Raw genomic sequence first — 21,975 nt, 5'->3', positions numbered from 1 at the left:
CAACTCCCACTTCCTCAACAGTTCTCAATGGACGCAACTCCCACTTCCTGCTTTCAAGGAACACCACATCCTCTTGCTGTTCTCAAAGAACTCAACACCCATTTCCTGTTCTGAGCTCAATACTATTTCTACTAGAGTTGTCTCAAAAATCTCAGACATAATGCAATGAATATCATAAAAATCACCACAACTCTTAAAGTAGGCGACTGCACTGCAGAAACCTCTTCCATATTGATATCTTTGTAGACTTGAATCATACATTCTGGCAGTAGAACAACTTGGTCCATTCAATACAATTCTTTGCTGATATTCTGTGCTGTGATTTGATAGTTAACTTGGTCTTATTTATTCATCACATTACGACCTTCCTTTTTCCGTCTGTCTGTTTGTCTATTTGTCTGCTTTCCTGCCTCACTCACTCATAACGTTGTAGGTACAAGTTTTGTGTTTTTGTCCTGTGTCTACCTCCAGGATGAGCCATCTATCAGACGAGCCCAGTACATTATCGGGTGACTGTCACACTGTCACAGAGTTAGATTGGTGGTAGGATACAGGGAATACGTAATTTCATTATGTTTATATTGACTGTGTGACATTTCACAGCTGACTCCCAACACTGATGGGACACATTTATAATTTGCTCGTATTAATCCTTCCGAGATTTAATACTGATATTAAAACTCCTGCTAGACTTAATTATCCTGGGGAGATCCATGCATTGTTATCTATAATTCAATGCTTTGGGAGTGGGCTGAACATGAGCTTTATATGTAAAATGTGTAGAGAAAGGGCTTCCGTGAAAAGTTCCTCATCTGAGCCATTATTGTCAAGGGATTGTAAATTCCATTACATGGAGTAATGTCAAGTTCCTTAAAAATCTGACGGTGTTAATAATGAACTTCTGTGGTAACAAAAATGTGTACCAGCATTACATGTATTGTCTGTTTTCTTCTGTCGAGGAATCTCTACATTTCTCATCTTAAGCTAAAACACAGAAGTAGTGAGGATGCAGTTTGAGGGGCGTTGTAATCATATCATTACTGGAATAAATACACATTTACATGATATCTTGTCTTATTCGAAATCTGTAAAAATAAAAAAATCTGGAAACCTGTGTAAATTGGACCCTCAGCTGTTCTCATTGTAGGCATTTGTAAATAATTTGAACTACCAAATTTGAAACCTGCGTTATTTATCTGAAAGCAGGTCTTGTCTTGAATCTGTGTACTCTAGAGTTCTGCATAGTCTGACTCTTTATTTTGTAATCTGAAATCATGCATAATCTGAAAGTTTTTTGTAATATGAAAGAAGAAGAAATATCAAAACTGAAGATGACTTGGTCGTAAATCTCTTTTGAATCTCGGTGTCTTTTTAACAATAGTTATAATTCAGTTATTGTATGGGTGTGAGGAAAATAACACTTTTGTGGTCCCCCGAGACAATTACTATTGTCAAGGGGGACAATACTAGTGCTTTTTCCCTAAAATACCCATACAATAACTGTATTATTTTACCAACAACAAAATTATTCCATATCTTCTGTAAAGATGAATGTAACAAAGCAAACCCGACCGGTTGTTTTGTAAATGAAGTTTGTCTGGGTCTCGAAACAGACTTTATCGTATTGTATGCGATGGAATTAGAGAAAGGCAATTAACGAAACCAAAAATTCCGCGAAAATTTTGAAGGCAGGTTAAATGGTTCATTCTGGGTAAATAGCTCTAATGACTATTTACCTGGTAAATAGTTTCTTGAAAGAGGTTATTTTGAATAGCATTTCTATTTTCTACTTTTATATAGTGTAAAAAAGTAGAAAGGTATAATAACATAAACTATACTGTGGTAGTAAACAGAAACCCCTGATCACATAGAGAACCATGACTATAAAATACCACTGCCTGTTTATAACAGTCAAGGCAATCATTGTGTCAGTAAATGACTAGTAAGTGACAGCTATCACTTGCCTCGTTAGATCGCTATTGTGGAAATATGGCTGACAATATATCAATATTGCTATCTTTCTCCATTGATTACTCCAGTTGGTATAAATGTCTTTTCTGAGTTACATGGTGTGCGTTCTTTAATGGTGAGGCTGACAGATACATTAAATGTTGATATGTAGTTTATATTGTTCATACCCACAGATTATGGTGGATACCATACATTACTTAGTCGACACCATACATAACTTGATTGACACCATACAATAACTTGGTTGACACCATACATAACTTGATTGACACCAAACATAACTTGATTGACACCATACATAATGTGGTTGGCATCATTCATACAACAACTTGGTTGACATACAATAACTTGGTTGACACCCTCCATAACTTGATTGACATCCTACATAACTTGATTGACACCATACATAACTTGGTTGGCATCATTCATACAACAACTTGGTTGACATACAATAACTTGGTTGACACCCTACATAACTTGATTGACATCCTACATTACTTGATTGACAGCATACATAACTTGATTGACACCCTACATAACTTGATTGACACCCTACATAACTTGATTGACACCATACAATTACTTGGTTGACACCATACATAACTTGATTGACACCCTACATAACTGGGTTGATACCATTCATAACTTGGTTGGCATCATACAATAACTTGATTGACACCATACAATTACTTGGTTGACACCATACATAACTTGATTGACACCCTACATAACTGGGTTGATACCATTCATAACTGCATTGACATTAAACAATAATTTGGTTGACACCAAACATAACTTGTTTGACACCATACATAACTTGGTTGGCATCATACAATAACTTGATTGACACCATACATAATTTGTTTGGCATCATACAATAACTTGATTGACACCATACATACTTTGGTTGACATACAATAACTTTGTTGACACCATATATAACGTGATTGACACCCTACATAATTTGATTGACACTATACATAACTTGATTGACACCATACAATAACTTGGTTGACACCATACATAACTTGGGTGACACTATGCAAAAAAAAATTGACACCATACATAACTTGGTTGGCATCATACAATAACTTGGTTGACAGTATTCATAACTGGGTTGATACCATTCATAACTTGGTTGACTTCATACATAACTTGGTTGGCATTATACAATAACTTGGTTGACACCATACATAACATGATTGACACCATACATAACTTGATTGATACCCTACACAACTAGGTTGACACTATACATAATTTGGTTGGCATCAAACAATAACTGGGTTGACACTTATATACATAACTGGGTTGATACCATTCATTACTGGAATGACATTATACAATAACTTGCTTGACACCATACATAACTTGGGTGACATCATACAATAACTTGGTTGACACCATACATAACTTCGGTGACATCATACAATAACTTGGTTGACACCATACATAACTGAATTGACATTATACAAAACTTAGTCAAATCAATTTCATAATTAAATCTATCAGAAATAGTCTTTTGTTACCGTTGACAACTTGTTTAAAAGAAATACTTTGCAGTTGAAATATTGAAATATAGCCACATTTTGTCACATACGCTCGAAAAAGTGTCACTCAGCATACAACTGAAACCAAATTTGTTGTAAAAACCATGAACATGAATACGGTATAGTTTCAATTTGAACCAAATGAAACCTCAGTAAAACCCTGTTAGGTATTATATTAGTGAGGCATGTTATTTCTTTCTACAGTTTCAAATCATTGTGATATTGGTTTTTTTCTGTCAGGAATCTTCTCCATGTAAGACCTTCATACGGAAACTGGCGGTCTGTACATTGGCTAATTAGCACAGGGTTTCCTTTAGAGAGTTGAGTCGTCATGGTGATAGTTCACGGCACAGATGCTGAATGTCTCCGAGGTGAAGCAGGAGCGAGCATTTTAAGGACCTCTAATGAAAAGTTTGATAGCTAACTTTGCCGCGGGTTTAAATGGTATTTGCTTCTAAATCTTGTTGTTTTTCAAAGTTTTCTGTGTGCTGCGTGGTTTACAGAGTTGAAGCAGAATTTGTTTATCTTCTTCCTGTCACATGCAGGTTCTGGTCGGTGAAATAATTGTTTTTAATGAATTGGACTTTGATTGATTAAAGCCACCCATCCTTACTACGCAGACGACAATAAATGTTCTGTATTTTACCAATAAATACCAGAAGCTACGTCATCATTACGAATAAAACTGGATACTAGGGTTTTAGGAAGGGCAGATAACTGGATACTGAACTCCTTGTTGATAACTTAGTTCCAGGCTTATTAGGAAGGGGAGGTAACTGGGTACTGGGCACTTTAGAAAGGAGGAGTTCTTTGGGAGGGGAGATAACTCTGTGCTGGGTTTCTTAGAAAAAGGAAATAACTTGGCAATATAGGCTCCACTTCAAAGGTGACAGTTTGGTACTCTCCAGATGTATGTAAGGCTTTACTCCCAACATTATGCCAAAGTATCTTGTGTGGGGGGGGGGATGGTTAGAAAGATTATTGTATACGCAAAACAAAATATATTCTGAGATACCAAAAGAGATGCCCCCTAATTTTGGCAAATATAGAACTGTGAAATAATTAACTGTATAGTAGAGCAGGATTCTTTTTGAAGAACTGTACCTCGGGGACTTACTTCACGTGTAAGGGATAATGATGACCGCAGTTGTAATTGATTTCTACAATTATTGGAGGGAGTGGAAACATCATAATAATTGCTGTACTGCAGTAAAAATCCCCTTAGCTTTACGTTTACATAACATGCTAAGAACCATCAACAAGCAATCTCCGCAAATGATTGTAGGCATAACGTGTTAAAGGAATGCAGCAGTTGTCAAGGAAATGCCTGTAAAGATCAGAACAGCTCTGTATGGTGTGCATGTATGACTATATATACCTGAATGCAGAATAGAACTTATTAATATACTTTTACTTTCTGATAACAATCTAGGGATTTTTTTTTATTCAGTTCTAAAACCATCCCTGATCTCTAGGATATGAAATGAATATTGACTGGCATATTGATATATATATAATCATTCAATTTGTTTGGTCCTGACAGTTTTGAGATAACAAGATTTAACTCAAATACTGGATTGAAGGTTTTGACCTTGAACTGTTATGTTGAACTTGTTAAGTTACTTTGACCTTGATGTTGACCTTGGCTTGTAGTGTTGACATTGACATGTGGTGTTGACTTTAGTTTGTGATATTGACCTTGACCTGTGGTGGTGACTTGTTGTGTTAACCTTTGCTTTGTGATATTGACGTAGACGTGTGGTGGTTACTTGTTGTATTAACCGTTGCTTCGTGATATTGACCTTGACGTGTGGTGGTGAATTGTTGTATTAAATTTTGCTCTTTGATATTGACCTAGTCGTGTGGTGGTGACTTGGTGTGTTAACCTTTGCTTGGTGATATGGACCTAGACGTGTGGTTGTTACTTGTTGTGTTAACCTTAGCTTTGTGATATTGATCTAGACGTGGGGAGGTGACTTGTTGTGTTAGCCTTTGCTTTGTGATAGTGACCTAGACGTGTGGCGGGGACTTGTTGTATTAAGCTTTGCTTTGTGATAATGACCTAGACGTGTGGGGGTGACTTGTTGTGTTGTATTAACCTTCGCTTTGTGATATTGATCTAGACGTGTGGTGGAGACTTGTTGTATTAAGCTTTGCTTTGTGATAATGACCTAGACGTGTGGGGGTGACTTGTTGTGTTGTATTAACCTTCGCTTTGTGATATTGAACTAGACGTGTGGTGGAGACTTGTTGTATTAAATCTTGCTTTTTGATATTGACATAGACGTGTGGTGGTGTCTTGTTGTTTTAACCTTTGCTTTGGGATATTGACCTAGACTAGTGGTGGTGACTTGTTATGTTAACCTTTGCTTGGTGATATGGACCTAGACGTGTGGCGGTGACTTGTTGTGTTACCCTTTGCTTTGTGATATCGACCTAGACGTGTGGGGGTGACTTGTTGTGTTAACCTTTGCTTTGCGATATTGACCTAGACGTGTTGTGGTGACTTTGGCCTAGCTATAGACGTGTGGTGGTGGCTTGTTGTATTAAATTTTGCTCTTTGATATTGACCTAGAAGTGTGGTGGTGACTTATTGTATTAACCTTTGTTTTGTGATATTTACCTAGACCTGTGGTTTTGACTTGTTGTGTTAACCGTTGCTTGGTGATATTGACCTAGTCGTGTGGTGGTGACTTATTGTACTAACCTTTGCTTTGTAATATTGATCTAGACGTGGGGGGGTGACTTGTTGTATGAACCTTTGCTTTGTGATCCTGACCTAGACGTGTGGGGGTGACTTGTTGTGTTGTATTAACCTTTGCTTTTTGATATTGACCTAGTCGTGTGGTGGTGACTTATTGTATTAACCTTTGCATCGTGATATTGACCTAGAAGTGTGGTGGTGACTTATTGTACTAACCTTTGCTTTGTAATATTGATCTAGACGTGGGGGGGTGACTTGTTGTGTTAACCGTTGCTTGGTGATATTGACCTAGTCGTGTGGTGGTGACTTATTGTACTAACCTTTGCTTTGTGATCCTGACCTAGACGTGTGGCGGTGACTTGTTGTATCAAATTTTGCTTTTTGATACTGACCCAGACGTGTCGTGGTGACTTGTTGTTTTAACCTTTGCTTTGGGATATTGACCTAGACATGTGGCGGTGACTTGTTGTATTAACCTTTGCTTTGTGATATTGACCTAGACGTGTGGTTGTGACTTGTTGTGTTAACCTTTGCTTTGTGATATTGATCTAGACGTGGGGTGGTGACTTGTTGTGTTAACCTTTGCTTTGTGATATTGACCTAGACGTGGGGTTGTGACTTGTTGTGTTAACCTTTGCTTTGTGATATTGACCTAGACGTGTGGTGGTGACTTGTTGTATTAACCTTTGCTTTGTGATATTAACCTAGACCTGTGGTTTTGACTTGTTGTGTTAACCTTTGCTTTGTGATATTGACCTAGACCTGTGGTGGTGACTTGTTGTGTTAACCTTTGCTTGGTGATATTGACCTAGACCTGTGGTGGTGACTTGTTGTATTAACCTTTGCTTTGTGATATTGACCTAGACGTGTGGTGGTGACTTTGGCCTAGCTATGTTGTTGACTGACTTTTGTTAAATAATCTTTGGTTTAGACCTGTGCTGTTACTTTGACCTGTTTTGTTGACCATGGATTGTGGTGTCAACCTTGACCAATTGTGTTGACCATTAAGTTAAACGTGTCGGTCAGTGGATTTACATGTTTGATTTACAAAGAGCTGGACTGACACTTTGCTTATAATTTCCGGAGTCTATAAAAGTATTGAGAATATATAAGCCAAAGATGTCATGCCCTCTTTCCTTTCAATGCATTCTTTGCAATGGGGAATGAACTTGTGATGATGGAAACCTTTCTCTTTGAAGTAGATAAAGAAGAACACACTGTTTGATGTAATGGACAAAATGTCACAGCATTTGTTTAATGTTAGTTATGGTCATGATTACAAAAACATTGTGTTTGAAATCCATTCCTTAAAGGATATACAAAATTGTGTTGCATCATTCTTCTCACAGTTGTTAATTTCTGAATCCTTTTAAGGCTGAGTGGCTTCAAAGAAATTCTAAATACCTCTTTGTGGGTCCATCCTTATGATAATCACTTGGTTCATTCTGTCAATGCCTATAATAGACCCGAGTGTCCCATTACTGTATTACCGCATTGAACTGCAGATCAACCCTGGCTGAAGTGGAGGCTTTGGACAGTCGGTCAAAAATGGTCAAGTAGCCACAAGTGCATCATTTCCAAAAATTTCATGAATTATGGCTTATTTCCGATCTTCACATGATTGATTTCATCTTAGTTCAATCTTTTGCTTTAGACATTTTCGATGAACAATTACTTACAGTCACAGAAACATTACCTGCAAACATGCCCTGCGAAAAAATCTCATTTTTTTTTAGTAAAATTCCCATTGTGAAACCCTCATCTATCTGGAACTTTCCTGGAAACAACTAACAGGAATTGTGGGTAATGATGTTAAATGCCGTTAGAAACAAATGTACCGTTTTTTGTTGAGGGGTAGTCAGCAGCACTGGCAGAAATTACTGCTGAGAGTATCAAATAGTTGACAGGAGTGATGGTCTTATTGCCAAGCACGGGCTTATTATTGGTCAAATACGGCCATTTGTTACCCGCTGTTCATACTACAAATCCTTGATCATAGTGTTGACAGGTCATGAAGAGATCTCGTTTATCAAATACATTTGTAGTTATATTTACTCCAGAAAACATTGATAAAAACGTTCTAAATACATTAACATCACACAATGATTTCTGACATGAAGCGGTGAGGAAACAGGATAATTGTCCATATCCTATAACTTTACCACTGCGGCACCTCCAGCACCTCCGTAATCTGTAGGACAAACATTTACCTGTTTCTTCCCTTTTATCAAAAAACAAAAGTCTCTAACACACAGACTTTCTCACATTCAATTTACTGTTCCTATTATTATTTCTCCTATCTATTTTTTTTCCTCATCGTAAAGCTGCTGTGGTGGCAAATGCAATGTTCTTTCTTCTTGCAATATCCCCATTCCATAATATCTGTGAGCTTTTGTGCTGCTGTCAGTGTCCGTAACCAGATCTCTTCCTACATCTGTAGTGTTTTAATCCTACCTGTACCTGCTCCATACCTTTCCATTACCGGATAAAGGGTCAGATGAAATGGAAACACAGGATGACCCAAGTATTCCACAACATTGGATACATGTTGGCGATATCAATGCCAGGATGTGGGAGTCATGTTACTCTGTATAATAAATGACTGCAGATATGCCACATTTGGTCGACAACAGCCGTAGATACACTGGTGCCATGTCTTTTGGATTGATTTAATATTACAAATTATTTTTAGAGAGATTCGTGTTGGACTCACAGAAGGCCAAAGTTGTATTTTTGTAATTAAATGATTGATATTATTTTCAGCCCGCCAATATAAAACATTTTGCACAGTCAGAACATTTGCCAAGTCGACGCAAAATATTAACAAAATTTTCCGAATGTTTTTCACCTCCAGTCGTCGTCCATCCATCAAATTTAAACGATTCAGCTTGTTGCTAAATTGACATGCTAAATCATCCGGTTGATGTAATTGATATTCCCTAAATCAGAGGATGTTTTTGTTGTATCATGTGTATAATGGAAATTCCTTTCTGCCAAAATGTTCAGCATATTTCCCACTTAAGAATCTATCGATTAAAGTTAAACATCAAATTGGAATGTTTAAATCTGTTTAATTTATAAATGGAAAGTTCGTCTTTGACAATGCAAACCGTTTTTTCAACCGCTTTCTACAATTTATTCCTTGCCTTGAATTTCTTTCCGTTAATCAAATTTAAACACGGTGCAATATCAAATTGGTATGTTTAAAATAGGATGGTTTACATAAATGGAATGTTTTTTTGTCAAAAACAACATAAAATCTCTTCTACCAAAATCTTCTGTATGGTCCACACCATGAGTCTGTTTCCATCAATCAAATTTAAACATGGGTTTGGTAAAGAATTGGCTTGGTCTAATTCTCCTATTTATACAGATGATATGCTTTAAATCAAGGAACAGTATTTTTATCTTACTGTCTCTTGTGTTACTTGGGACTCCACCAGTGTCAACTTTAGTCTGTAGCCGTAGCAACCATCAAAATAGGGTAATCTGTTCTTGGTGGCGAGGTTAGCTATACACAGATTACTGATAGGAGGTTTATCTTAAGGCTCAGATTGAATATGTCTCCAACTATGAATGACCTTCAGGTAATGATACTGAGCCTGAATTTCCTTTAATAGGGTGAATTGCTGTATAGCAAATAAAATTCTGGAATATCGGTGCATTCGCCATTTAACTCCCCTTTAAATCACTTTAGTGTCACTGGGCAGATCACTGACAAAATTTTGGTGATAATCACCCGAAAGCTAGGACACACTGTTATTAGCATGTAATATAAACTGGTCCTCATGTTGAAGATACTGTAATGTCACCCCAACACAATTATAAGTTTGTTATACGGAGCGGCCCTCATGTTGAAGCTATGGTAATGTCACCTCAACATAATTATAAGTTTGTTATACGGAGCGGCCCTCAAGTTGAAGCTATGGTAATGTCACCCCAACACAATTATAAGTTTCTTATACGGAGTGGCCCTCATGTTGAAGCTATGGTAATGTCACCTCAACATAATTATAAGTTTGTTATACGGAGTGGCCCTCATGTTGAAGCTATGGTAATGCCACCCCAACACAATTATAAGTTTGTTATACGGAGCGGTCCTCATGTTGAAGCTATGGTAATGTCACCCCAACCCAATTATAAGTTTGTTATACGGAGCGGTCCACATGTTGAAGCTATGGTAATGTCACCCCAACACAATTATAAGTTTGTTATACGGAGCAGCCCTCATGTTGAAGCTACAGTAATGTCACCCCAACGCAAGGACACACTGGTATAAGTTTGTTATACGGAGTGGCCCTCATGTTGAAGCTATGGGAATGTCACCCCAACACAATTATAAGTTTGTTATACGGAGGAGCCCTCATGCTGAAGCTATGGTAATGTCACCCCAACACAATTATAAGTTTCTTATACGGAGCGGCCCTCATGTTGAAGCTACGGTAATGTCACCCCAACACAGTTATAAGTTTGTTATACGAAGTGGCCCTCATGTTGAAGCTATGGGAATGTCACCCCAACACAATTATAAGTTAGTTATACGGAGCGGCCCTCATGTTAAAGCTATGGTAATGTCACCCCAACACAATTATAAGTTTATTATACGGAGCGGCCCTCATGTTGAAGCTACGGTAATGTCACCCCAACACAGTTATAAGTTTGTTATACGGAGTGGCCCTCATGTTGAAGCTATGGGAATGTCACCCCAACACAATTATAAGTTAGTTATACGGAGCGGCCCTCATGTTAAAGCTATGGTAATGTCACCCCAACACAATTATAAGTTTGTTATACGGAGCAGCCCTCATGTTGAAGCTATGGTAATGTCACCCCAACACAATTATTATAAGTTTGTTATACGGAGCCGTCCACATGTTGAAGCTATGGTAATGTCACCCCAACACAATTATAAGTTAGTTATACGGAGCGGCCCTCATGTTAAAGCTATGGTAATGTCACCCCAACACAATTACAAGTTTGTTATACGGAGCAGCCCTCATGTTGAAGCTATGGTAATGTCTCCCGAACGCAATTATAAGTTTGTAATAGGGAGCGGCCCTCATATTGAAGATACGGTAATGTCACCCGAACGCAAGGACACACTGGTATAAGTTTGTTATACAGAGCGGCCCTCATGTTGAAGCTACGGTAATGTCACCCGAACGCAATTATAAGTTTGTAATAGGGAGCGGCCCTCATATTGAAGATATGGTAATGTCACTCGAACGCAAGGACACACTGGTATAAGTTTGTTATACGGAACGGCCCTCATGTTGAAGCTACGGTAATGTCACCCCAACGCAAGGACACACTGGTATAAGTTTGTTATACGGAACGGCCCTCATGTTGAAGCTACGGTAATGTCACCCCAACACAATTATAAGTTTGTTATACGGAGCAGCCCTCATGTTGAAGCTATGGTAATGTCACCCGAACGCAATTATAAGTTTGTAATAGGGAGCGGCCCTCATATTGAAGATATGGTAATGTCACCCGAACGCAAGGACACACTGGTATAAGTTTGTTATACGGAACGGCCCTCATGTTGAAGCTACGGTAATGTCACCCAACGCAATTATAAGTTTGTTATACGGAGCGGTCCTCATGTTGAAGCTATGGTAATGTCATCTGAACGTAAGGACACACTGGTTTAAGTTTGTTATATGAAACGGCCCTCATGTTGAAGCTACGGTAATGTCACCCAAACGCAATTTTAAGTTTGTAATAGGGAGCGGCCCTCATACTGAAGATACGGTAATGTCACCCGAACGCAAGGACACACTGGTATAAGTTTGTTATACGAAACGGCCCTCATGTTGAAGCTACGGTAATGTCACCCAACGCAATTATAAGTTTGTTATTTGGAGCGGCCCTCATATTGAAGATACGGTAATGTCACCCGAACGCAAGGACACACTGGTATAAGTTTGTTATGCGGAACGGCCCTCATGTTGAAGCTACGGTAATGTCAGCCAACGCAATTATAAGTTTGTTATATGGAGCGGCCCTCATGTTGAAGATACGGTAATGTCATCCGAACGCAAGGCCCTCGTGTTGACAATACTGTTTGTCGAGAGCAAGGACACTTTTATAAATGTGTTTTACCCAGCGGTCAACATGTTGAAGATAAGGTTTCCTTTGCCAGCATTAGACATATAATCAAGCACTCTCCAATTTGTTTTTTTTCCTTTTAACTTTTTGACTGTATGTAGATGGCCATGCCCCTACTTTACAAGCATCAGTGTGATATTGATTGATGCTGAAGACGGTTTAACTTTAATAGGATGGAGTCTGCCTAGGGGCGACCCAGATTTTTCTGACAAAGAACTTACAGCCCAGTCTGATGAAAGCTTTCATCAGTTACCTTTGATCCAAGGTTTTAACATTTGTACCATAGCTATGAACTTACAGCCGGAATTGTACCACATCCACGAACTCTCCGTCATTGGTCTGATCGTACCACGCGAGGTGGTTGATTAGTGTTAATCATGTTGATAATTACAGCAGATTACCTGCTAGTGGTGAGGAGCCTTTGGCTACCAGTGGGTTGGAAACCTTACAAGGTGATTGGCTCACTCTTCATGAGTCACATCTGTAGAAATATACACTAATATCGATTAACTAGACCCAGAAAAATTACACTAGAAACCCTGATGACACAGTTTTGGTCAGACTAATTCCCAATTTATTTGCGGTTTTCCATTTATTTGTGAAATAAGAGTCAAAGAAATGAGATATAAAATGACCATGACCTTTGTTGATCATTTTCCGTTGTTTTGGTTCTTTATAATGTTCACCCATCTGTTTGGTCTAGATCTGATCTTATCATAATTTCACCTACAGCTTCTTAGTAAAGTGCAAAATAACTTCGATGCATAAATTTGATCCATTGTTTAGTGAAGATTAGGACTTGCTAAATGCTGAATTACCATGATGTACACCTCATTTCCAAAGGGATCCTTTTCCAAGAAACCTGTAAGATTTGTTTTATGAAAGGTTATTTGAATTCTTCAATTAATTGATGACACAGTCATGTCGCGTTAAAAGTTAGAAAAAGTATTAATACAATGATAATAATGACTAAATCCTGAATTAATAGAAAATTCTGAGGAAATGTGTTCTAAGGGAGATAACTCTAACACAAATCACAGTGTAAGGTGGCATAGGTCCTTAACTCTAACAAAAGAATACACAGGTACAATAAAAAAGGTAGCATTTTCCTTAACCCTATCAAAAACAGTAGGTAAATTTGGTGAGGAAGCACCAGGATATATTTTAAACACAAACCACAGGTGTAATGAGTAACTAATATGGTATGTAATCTAAAGTCAAACTCTTTCCCCTCCCCTCCCCCAGATATTCAAGTAATGAATAGAAAAGCTCATTTTCAAAATGACTGTGTTTGTAAAATCTATTTAAGGAGCTGTAACAATTTTTCTTTGACTTTTAAAGTTATTGGATTAATTCAGAATGAAAAACAGAAATGAACAGACTATTTTGTTGATGGAAAATTTAAGCTGATAGTTAAAGCTTTGTATGATACATCGCGTTCTTTATCAAGTTTCTCTGCGTTATAGCTTCTCCATGGATATTAGGAGTCTAATCGCTTCTCTGGAGTCGTTCAGAGTCTAGCTGCTTCTCTTGTTTTCTTTGGAGTTTAGCTCGCGTTCTTTATCAAGTTTCTCTGTGACTTCGCAGAGTCTATAGCTTCCTTTAAAATCTTTTGAAAAGAATTTGTTTCTATTAGTAGGTTTGTTATAGAGTGAGTAGCCCCTGATACGCCAAATGTTTGCAGTAGGTTTTAGTACTTGTTCTTTGCTTGCACATACATATCTGTGTCTTAACTCAAGTAATAAACAGGTTAACTCTTTCATTGTGTGAAGTTATGTATAAAATCATATTTAGTCATTGAATGAATTTAAATGTAAATTTCTATAAAAATAATTTCCTAAACCTTATCACAAAATCTCTGAGTGTCTAATATCTGGTAGACACAACTGTGACCGCATGGTACGGCTTTTGAAATGTTAATGAGATACAGTTTCGAGTATGTCAGCATCTCCAGTCTCTTTGAATCCGCAGGACCTGGACCGTTCTTCATATACAACATCGCCTTTCACCATGGCACTGACAGGAAGTGGTGTTTCAAAACAAGAAGTATTCAGTTGCTTTTGATGATTGGTAAATCAATAGCCTTATTTTGAAAAGTCTGCGGTAATCAGTGAACGGTAAAATTGCTAAATCATTCCGCTGGAACGTTTCCTTAACTCTGTTGATATTGATTGTAATGAGAAAATAATCACGTTAATTATAAAGGCTAATCTTGTTATCTACTTTTTATGGTTAAGCTCACAGCTTTTTTCTATGGCTATCTGCTGTTAACTCTCCAGGCATCTGTAAATTAGGGCAGTCAAGTGAAAGTTTAAACAGGACAGATTTATTGTAAAGTTCTCTCTGGTGAATAGTCAGCAGATCTTCAAACAAGATTTATCATAAAGTTCTCTCTGGTGAATAGTCAGCAGAGCTTCAAACAAGATTTACTGTAAAGTTCTCTCTGGTGAATAGTCAGCGGAGCTTCAAACAAGATTTATTGTAAAGTTCTCTCTGGTGAATAGTCAGCAGGAGCCTCAAATGAGATTTATTGTAAAGTTCTCTCTGGTGAATAGTCAGCAGAGCCTCAAACAAGATTTATTGTAAAGTTCTCTCTGGTGAATAGTCAACAGAGTCTCAATTATGACAGGTTTACAAGATTCATTGTAAAGTTCTCTCGGGTGAATAGTCAGCAGAGCTTCAAACAAGATTTATTGTAAAGTTCTCTCTGGTGAATAGTCAGCAGAGCCTCAAACAAGATTTATTGTAAAGTTCTCTGGTGAATAGTCAGCAGAGCCTCAAACGAGATTAATTATTGTAAAGTTCTCTCTGGTGAATAGTCAGCAGAGCTTCAAACAATATTTATTGTAAAGTTCTCTCTGGTGAATAGCCAGCAGAGCCTCAAACAAGATTTATTGTAACGTTTTCTCTGGTGAATAGTCAGCAGAGCCTCAAACAAGATTAATTATTGTAAAGTTCTCTCTGGTGAATAGTCACCAGAGTCTCAATTATGACAGGTTTACAAGATTCATTGTAAAGTTCTCTCGGGTGAATAGTCAGCAGAGCTTCAAACAAGATTTATTGTAAAGTTCTCTCTGGTGAATAGTCAGCAGAGCCTCAAACAAGATTAATTATTGTAAAGTTCTCTCTGGTGAATAGTCAGCAGAGCCTCAAACAAGATTTATTGTAAAGTTCTCTCTGGTGAATAGTCAGCAGAGTCTCAATTATGACAGGTTTACAAGATTCATTGTAAAGTTCTCTCAGGTGAATAGTCAGCAGAGCTTCAAACAAGATTTATTGTAAAGTTCTCTCTGGTGAATAGTCAGCCGAGCCTCAAACAAGATTTAATGTAAACTTATCTTCTGTGTAAAATCAAGAGAGCCCCAAACAAGACATAATCATTGTAAAGTTCTGTCTTGTGTAAAGTCAGCAGAGCCTCAAACAAGATTTAGTGCAAATTTCTCTCCTGTGTCAAATTAGCATAGCCTCAATCAGGACCGATTTATTCTTAAGTTCTCTCCTGTGTATAAAGCAGAGCCTCAAACAAGATTTTTGTAAAGTTCTCTTTTGTGTAAAGTCAAAAGTGCATAAGAAGGACAGATTACCGTGAATCCGACAAGGTAAATTAAATGTAAAGTTCAATATTGTGAGAAGCCTAAAGGCTTCAAAACTGGTAGATAGATTATTGAAATTACTCCAGTATGAAGTCTAAAGGGTTCAAACAGGACAGATTTAGTGTAAAGTGTTTGAACCTGTGTACGTATCAAGTTTGTAGAAGCTTCAAATAAATGAACCTGTGTACGTATCAAATTTGTAGAAGCTTCAAATAAATGAACCTGTGTACGTATCAAGTTTGTAGAAGCTTCAAATAAATGGTCCTGTGTACGTATCAAGTTTGTAGAAGCTTCAAATAATTGAACCTGTGTACGTATCAAGTTTGTAGAAGCTTCAAATAAATTAACCTGTGTACGTATCAAGTTTGTAGAAGCTTCAAATAAATGAACCTGTGTATGTATCAAATTTGTAGAAGCTTCAAATAAAGCAGGACAGATTTATTGTAAAGTGTTTGAACCTGTGTACGTATCAAGTTTGTAGAAGCTTCAAATAAAGTAGGACAGATTTATTGTAAAGTGTTTGAACATGTGTACGTATCAAATCTGTAGAAGCTTCAAATAAAGCAGGACAGATTTATTGTAAAGTGTTTGAACCTGTGTACGTATCAAATTTGTAGAAGCTTCAAATAAAGCAGGACAGATTTATTATTAATGTGCCAGCTCTTCCAGTACAGAACTTTCCTAGTGCATTTCAGATTTTACTAGGTCAGAAATATCTTCTCGATGTGATAAAGTTCAGGAAAATATGAACCGATATGTTGTGAGCTCTGTTGGTGTTGGTTGATTAGACAGAAACAATATGTCCCTATTCCCCAGTAAAGATGACGTCCTTCTGATACACTGAGAAGAAGTTGGATTTCTGGGTCCCTTTATCAGCGATTGATACATGAATCTAAAATCAATACATGACACTGGTTGAAAGCGGATACAAACTTTGCTGAATTTTTGATATGTTGGGATTTATAGCCAATTTTTTTCTTCAATCTTATCCATGGTTTCCATTGCAGAAAAATCCAATTGCCTTATATACATACCTTATAAATCGGTACTTTTAATAAATGTGTTGGTTAATTAACACTGGTGGTAGTACCTGGATAGATTGGAAAGGTGTAACATATTGATGCTGTACCGAGTACAAAAGGTGGTGGAACAAAGGATTGCCGAGAGGCAGTCTCGTCGGGACGTCCATTTGTCTACAGATTCAATAAGAACAGACTAGGCACAATTCATCAGGGAGGGTGTCCATATTAATTTGGCTCGGATCCGATGGCAACCAATCTGTGTTGTCGGGAAATGGTGACTGAGCTTGTCCATGCTAGTTGAACGTGGCAGGTTGAAGACCTGTTGGGTGTTTTTTTGAAGTTTGCCCGATGTAGCAGTACATGGCGAATTACAGCATGTTTGTTTTTCATGTCAATAAAAGAATAATCTGTGATGTGATGATGTAGCAAATGCGAGAAATGTGGTGCTTTCTGTTACGTTTTCTGGTCCAGTTTTTCACAAAATCTGTTTGTTAAGATGACTAAGTAATATATTCAATCAAAATAATTTCGAACTAGTACCGTCATGTTAGGATATTTTGTCACCATTGTCAATTGTCATGAAATTTTTGTTTAAGTCTGTATTGTGGGAAGTATTTCATATTAATCGCATTTTGCTATGCATTTTAAAGAAGCATATTTGATGAAAATTAGTGTATTTGAAAAATCAACAAAAACGGGGAAAAAAACTAAATCTACAGTGGGATCAAACATAAGGACCAAGATAGCTGGTGCTATCTGGGATTTATAAATACACAGCATCAAAATGACAGCTGAATACCTTGACAAGGGAAGTAACTCTAGGTCAGAAAAACTTCTTTATGTTGCTTCATTAATATAAAAAGAAACATTTGCCAAGTTGGAAAAATTAACATTTAAGTGGAAATTTTCTTTGGAATGATCTCTGAGGCATAACACACTTTACCTGAAACTTGTTCCATAAATTTATAGAGGCATGTTTCAGATTCTCTAGGTCTCATCAGATGTTTGTCTTAGGTTCGAAAGAAGCATTTTTTTGGATGGTTCTAGTGATCAGGGCCCTGTATATTTTGTCTTCTGTGGTAATTTTATACATGTGATTGATCATAATTAACCGTACTTGTAGTTTTGAATTTCAGTCTTTTAAACAAACACTGGAAATATCTTTATTGAATTGTTGTTAATCTTATCAAGTTGATACCAATTTAACCCTGATTTGGTAGTCGGGGTTCACAAAAAAAAATTAAAAAAATAACCAGTTGGCTGAAAGGGTTAAGTTGAAAGCTTGTTAATGTCATGTCAATGTTAAGATGTGCCATTAGCAGGATTTGAGCACTTGGGGACCACATCAGGTGCAGATTGCTGCATTTTATTTGACTACTGGAGTTTAATACCTGCCTGATGTGAACTTTGCTATACAATGTCACTCTTACTTAATTTTGCCCGACCTGAAATCTCTGAATGTCAAAACCGCTTTCATAGGCAAATGAAATGGGGTTTAAGTCCTTGAAAAGTTGTACAGATTGTCGTTTGAAGACAGGTCCCACTTGACATAACTCAATCTTCTACTGCAATTAATCATCTCAAATGTACAGTTACAGCCTGGTAAAGCTCAACTGTAGTTGTTACAGTAATGGGATATAATTAAGTTCCTTCCAAGTCTGTAGAACTGACTACCGATATATATAGATCTGTGAGTAAATTGTGGGTTGTTTTAGAGCACTGGATTCGACATTCTGGATCTTTCAAATACAGTCAAATCTGGTTGAGAGACCTGCCCTACTAAGTTATTCTTTCCCTTTATAGACCACCATTTCACCAGTCCTACAAAGCTGTGTACACTGTATAATTCTCTATAAAGTTAGTCAGATGTCACACCTTGTTTTAATTTTCCCTTCGGCAGGCTCTTAAGAAAAATGTGATTGTATTTGATTCCAAGTGTTCATAAGGTCAATAAGTTAAGACTTATGCTCCAGACATGGTGTTATAAATAAATGTTCTCTTTAGTTTGGATTGGTGGCCCTTTGGGCGTTGTGTTTGGAAGAAAAACCAAACAACTGCCTATATTTTCTTGTTGTTGGTTTTGTAAAGTGCCTTGGCTACATTTGGCATTGGTAAGAAAAACTAAAATTAAACACAAGATTGTCATTTCTTGGTCAGTAGAAGCCTCTACTACAGTAACCTTACCTGTCTACTGCAGTGACCTTGATATAACTTGGACTGCTTTAGTGACCTTGTTGTAACCCTGATTTTTAATTGACCTGGCTATAACCTTGATCATTGTACTTTACAGGCCCAGTTGATAGCCCAGTCCATAGGACAGGCCTTCCAGGTGGCCTATATGGAATTCCTGAAGGCTAATGGTATAGAGGATGCCGGGCTGATGAAGGAGATTGACTACCAGGACGTCCTCAACCAGCAAGAAATCTACGGCGAGGAACTCAATCTGTTTTCAAACAAAGAAAAACACAAAGAGGTGAGAAAATATCAAAACTGGTTTGTTGGCTGACTTCATCTGAAGTTTTTGAAAATTTATTTAATTTTACATTACTTCCAAATAACATAGATATTTATGGTGATTCTACTACAATTCCTAAATGTAAAGGCCAATATACCTAGGCTGTCAAGGCCAATTCCTAGGTAGCAGTGTACAGTAGCGTACCGTGGCCATGATATTTTTGTACAATGAATAACCCCTGTAATATTACATGTATCAAAAGTTTTTAAAAAATCAGGTCTAAAATTGGCATATACATGATGAAGTGGACTACATGTATGTGGGCTTCACATTTAAAAAAAAAAAATGAATTTGGCTCGAGACTACATTTTTGGCCATTTACGAATCTGTGTCTACACAACAAAAGCTAGGCTAGGCTATAAAGGCCAATACCTAAACTGTAAAGGCCAATTCCTTAGCTATAAAGGCCAATACCTAAATGGTAACGGCCAATTCCTTAGCTATAAAGGTCAATACCTAAACTGTAAAGGCCTATTCCTTAGCTATAAAGGTCAATACCTAAACTGTAAAGGCCAATTCCTTCGCTATAAAGGTCATTACCTAAACTGTAAAGGCCAATTCCTTAGCTATAAAGGCCAATACCTAAACGGTGAAGGCCAATACCTAAACTGTAAAGACCAATTCCTTAGCTATAAAGGTCAATTCCTAAACTGTAAAGACCAATTCCTTAGCTATAAAGGTCAATACCTAAACTCTAAAGGCCAAGTCCTTAGCTATAAAGGCCAACACCTAAACTGTAAAGGCCAATTCCTTAGCAATAAAGGTCAATACCTAAACTGTAAAGGCAAAGTCCTTAGCTATAAAGGCCAACACCTAAACTGTAAAGGCCAATTCCTTAGCTAAAAAGGTCAATACCTAAACTGTAAAGGCCAACTCCTTAGCTATAAAGGTCAATACCTAAACTCTAAAGGCCAAGTCCTTAGCTATAAAGGCCAACACCTAAACTGTAAAGGCCAATTCCTTAGCCATAAAGGTCAATACCTAAACTGTAAAGGCATATTCCTTAGCTATAAAGGTCAATACCTAAACTGCAAAGGCCAATTCCTTAGCTATAAAGGTCAAAACCTAAACTGTAAAGGCCAATTCCTCAGCTATAAAGGCCAATACCTAAACTGTAAAGGCCAAGTCCTTAGCTATAAAGGCCAACACCTAAACTGTAAAGGCCAATTCCTTAGCTAAAAAGGTCAATACCTAAACTGTAAAGGCCAAGTCCTTAGCTATAAAGGTCAATACCTAAACTGTAAATGCCAATTCCTTAGCTATAAAGGCCAATACCTAACCGGTGAAGGCCAATACCTAAACTGTAAAGACCAATTCCTTAGCTATAAAGGTCGATACCTAAACTGTAAAGGCCAATTCCTTAGCTATAAAGGTCAAGACCTAAACTGTAAAGGCCAATTCCTTAGCCATAAAGGTCAATACCTAAACTGTAAAGGCCAATACCTTAGCTATAAAGGTCAATACCTAAACTGCAAAGGCCAATTCCTTAGCTATAAAGGTCAAGACCTAAACTGTAAAGGCCAATTCCTTAGCAATAAAGGTCAATACCTAAACTGTAAAGGCCAACTCCTTAGCTATAAAGGTCAATACCTAAACTCTAAAGGCCAAGTCCTTAGCTATAAAGGCCAACACCTAAACTGTAAAGGCCAATTCCTTAGCCATAAAGGTCAATACCTAAACTCTAAAGGCCAAGTCCTTAGCTATAAAGGCCAACACCTAAACTGTAAAGGCCAATTCCTTAGCCATAAAGGTCAATACCTAAACTCTAAAGGCCAAGTCCTTAGCTATAAAGGCCAACACCTAAACTGTAAAGGCCAATTCCTTAGCTATAAAGGTCAATACCTAAACTGTAAAGACCAATGCCTTAGCTATAAAGGTCAATACCTAAACTGTAAAGGCCAATTCCTTCGCTATAAAGGTCATTACCTAAACTGTAAAGGCCAATTCCTTAGCTATAAAGGCCAATACCTAAACTGTAAAGGCCAATTCCTTAGCCATAAAGGTCAATACCTAAACTGTAAAGGCCAAGTCCTTAGCTATAAAGGCCAACACCTAAACTGTAAAGGCCAATTCCTTAGCTATAAAGGCCAATTCCTAAACTGTAAAGGCCAATACCTAGGCTGTAGAGGCCAATACTTAAACTGTAAAGGCCAATTCCTAGGCTGTAGATGCCGATTCCTAAACTGTAAAGGTCAATACTTAGGCTGTAAATGCCAATTCCTTAGCTGTAAAGGCCAATTTCTAAGCTTTAAAGGCCAATTTCTTAGCTGTAAAGGCCAATTTCTAAGCTGTAAAGACCAATTTCTTAGGTGTAAAGGCCAATTTCTAAGCTTTAAAGGCCAATTCCTTAGCTGTTAAGGTCAATTCCTTAGCTAAAAAGGCCAATACCTAAACTATAAAGACCAATACCTAGGCTGTAAAGACCAATTCCTAAACTATCAAGGCCACTTCCTAAACTGTAAAGGCCAATTATTTTAGCTGTAAAGGCCAATTTCTAAGCTTTAAAAGG

General features: G+C 37.4%; 1 protein-coding gene across 3 annotated transcripts in view; it reads left to right on the top strand.

Moving 5' to 3' along the window:
* The window catches only part of LOC110456002, a 132,563-nt gene that overhangs the window by 93,712 nt on the left and 16,876 nt on the right, over positions 1-21,975 (top strand). For all 3 annotated transcript variants that reach the window (XM_021506512.1, XM_021506511.1, XM_021506510.1), the window contains one exon: positions 19,242-19,424. In XM_021506512.1, the coding sequence (XP_021362187.1) occupies positions 19,242-19,424 (183 nt within the window). The remainder of the gene's footprint in view (positions 1-19,241; positions 19,425-21,975) is intronic.

Source organism: Mizuhopecten yessoensis, unplaced genomic scaffold (genome assembly GCF_002113885.1).
Source record: "Mizuhopecten yessoensis strain PY_sf001 unplaced genomic scaffold, ASM211388v2 scaffold8449, whole genome shotgun sequence".
NCBI lineage: Eukaryota > Metazoa > Mollusca > Bivalvia > Pectinida > Pectinidae > Mizuhopecten > Mizuhopecten yessoensis.
This window is presented reverse-complemented; position numbering and strand designations above follow the sequence as displayed.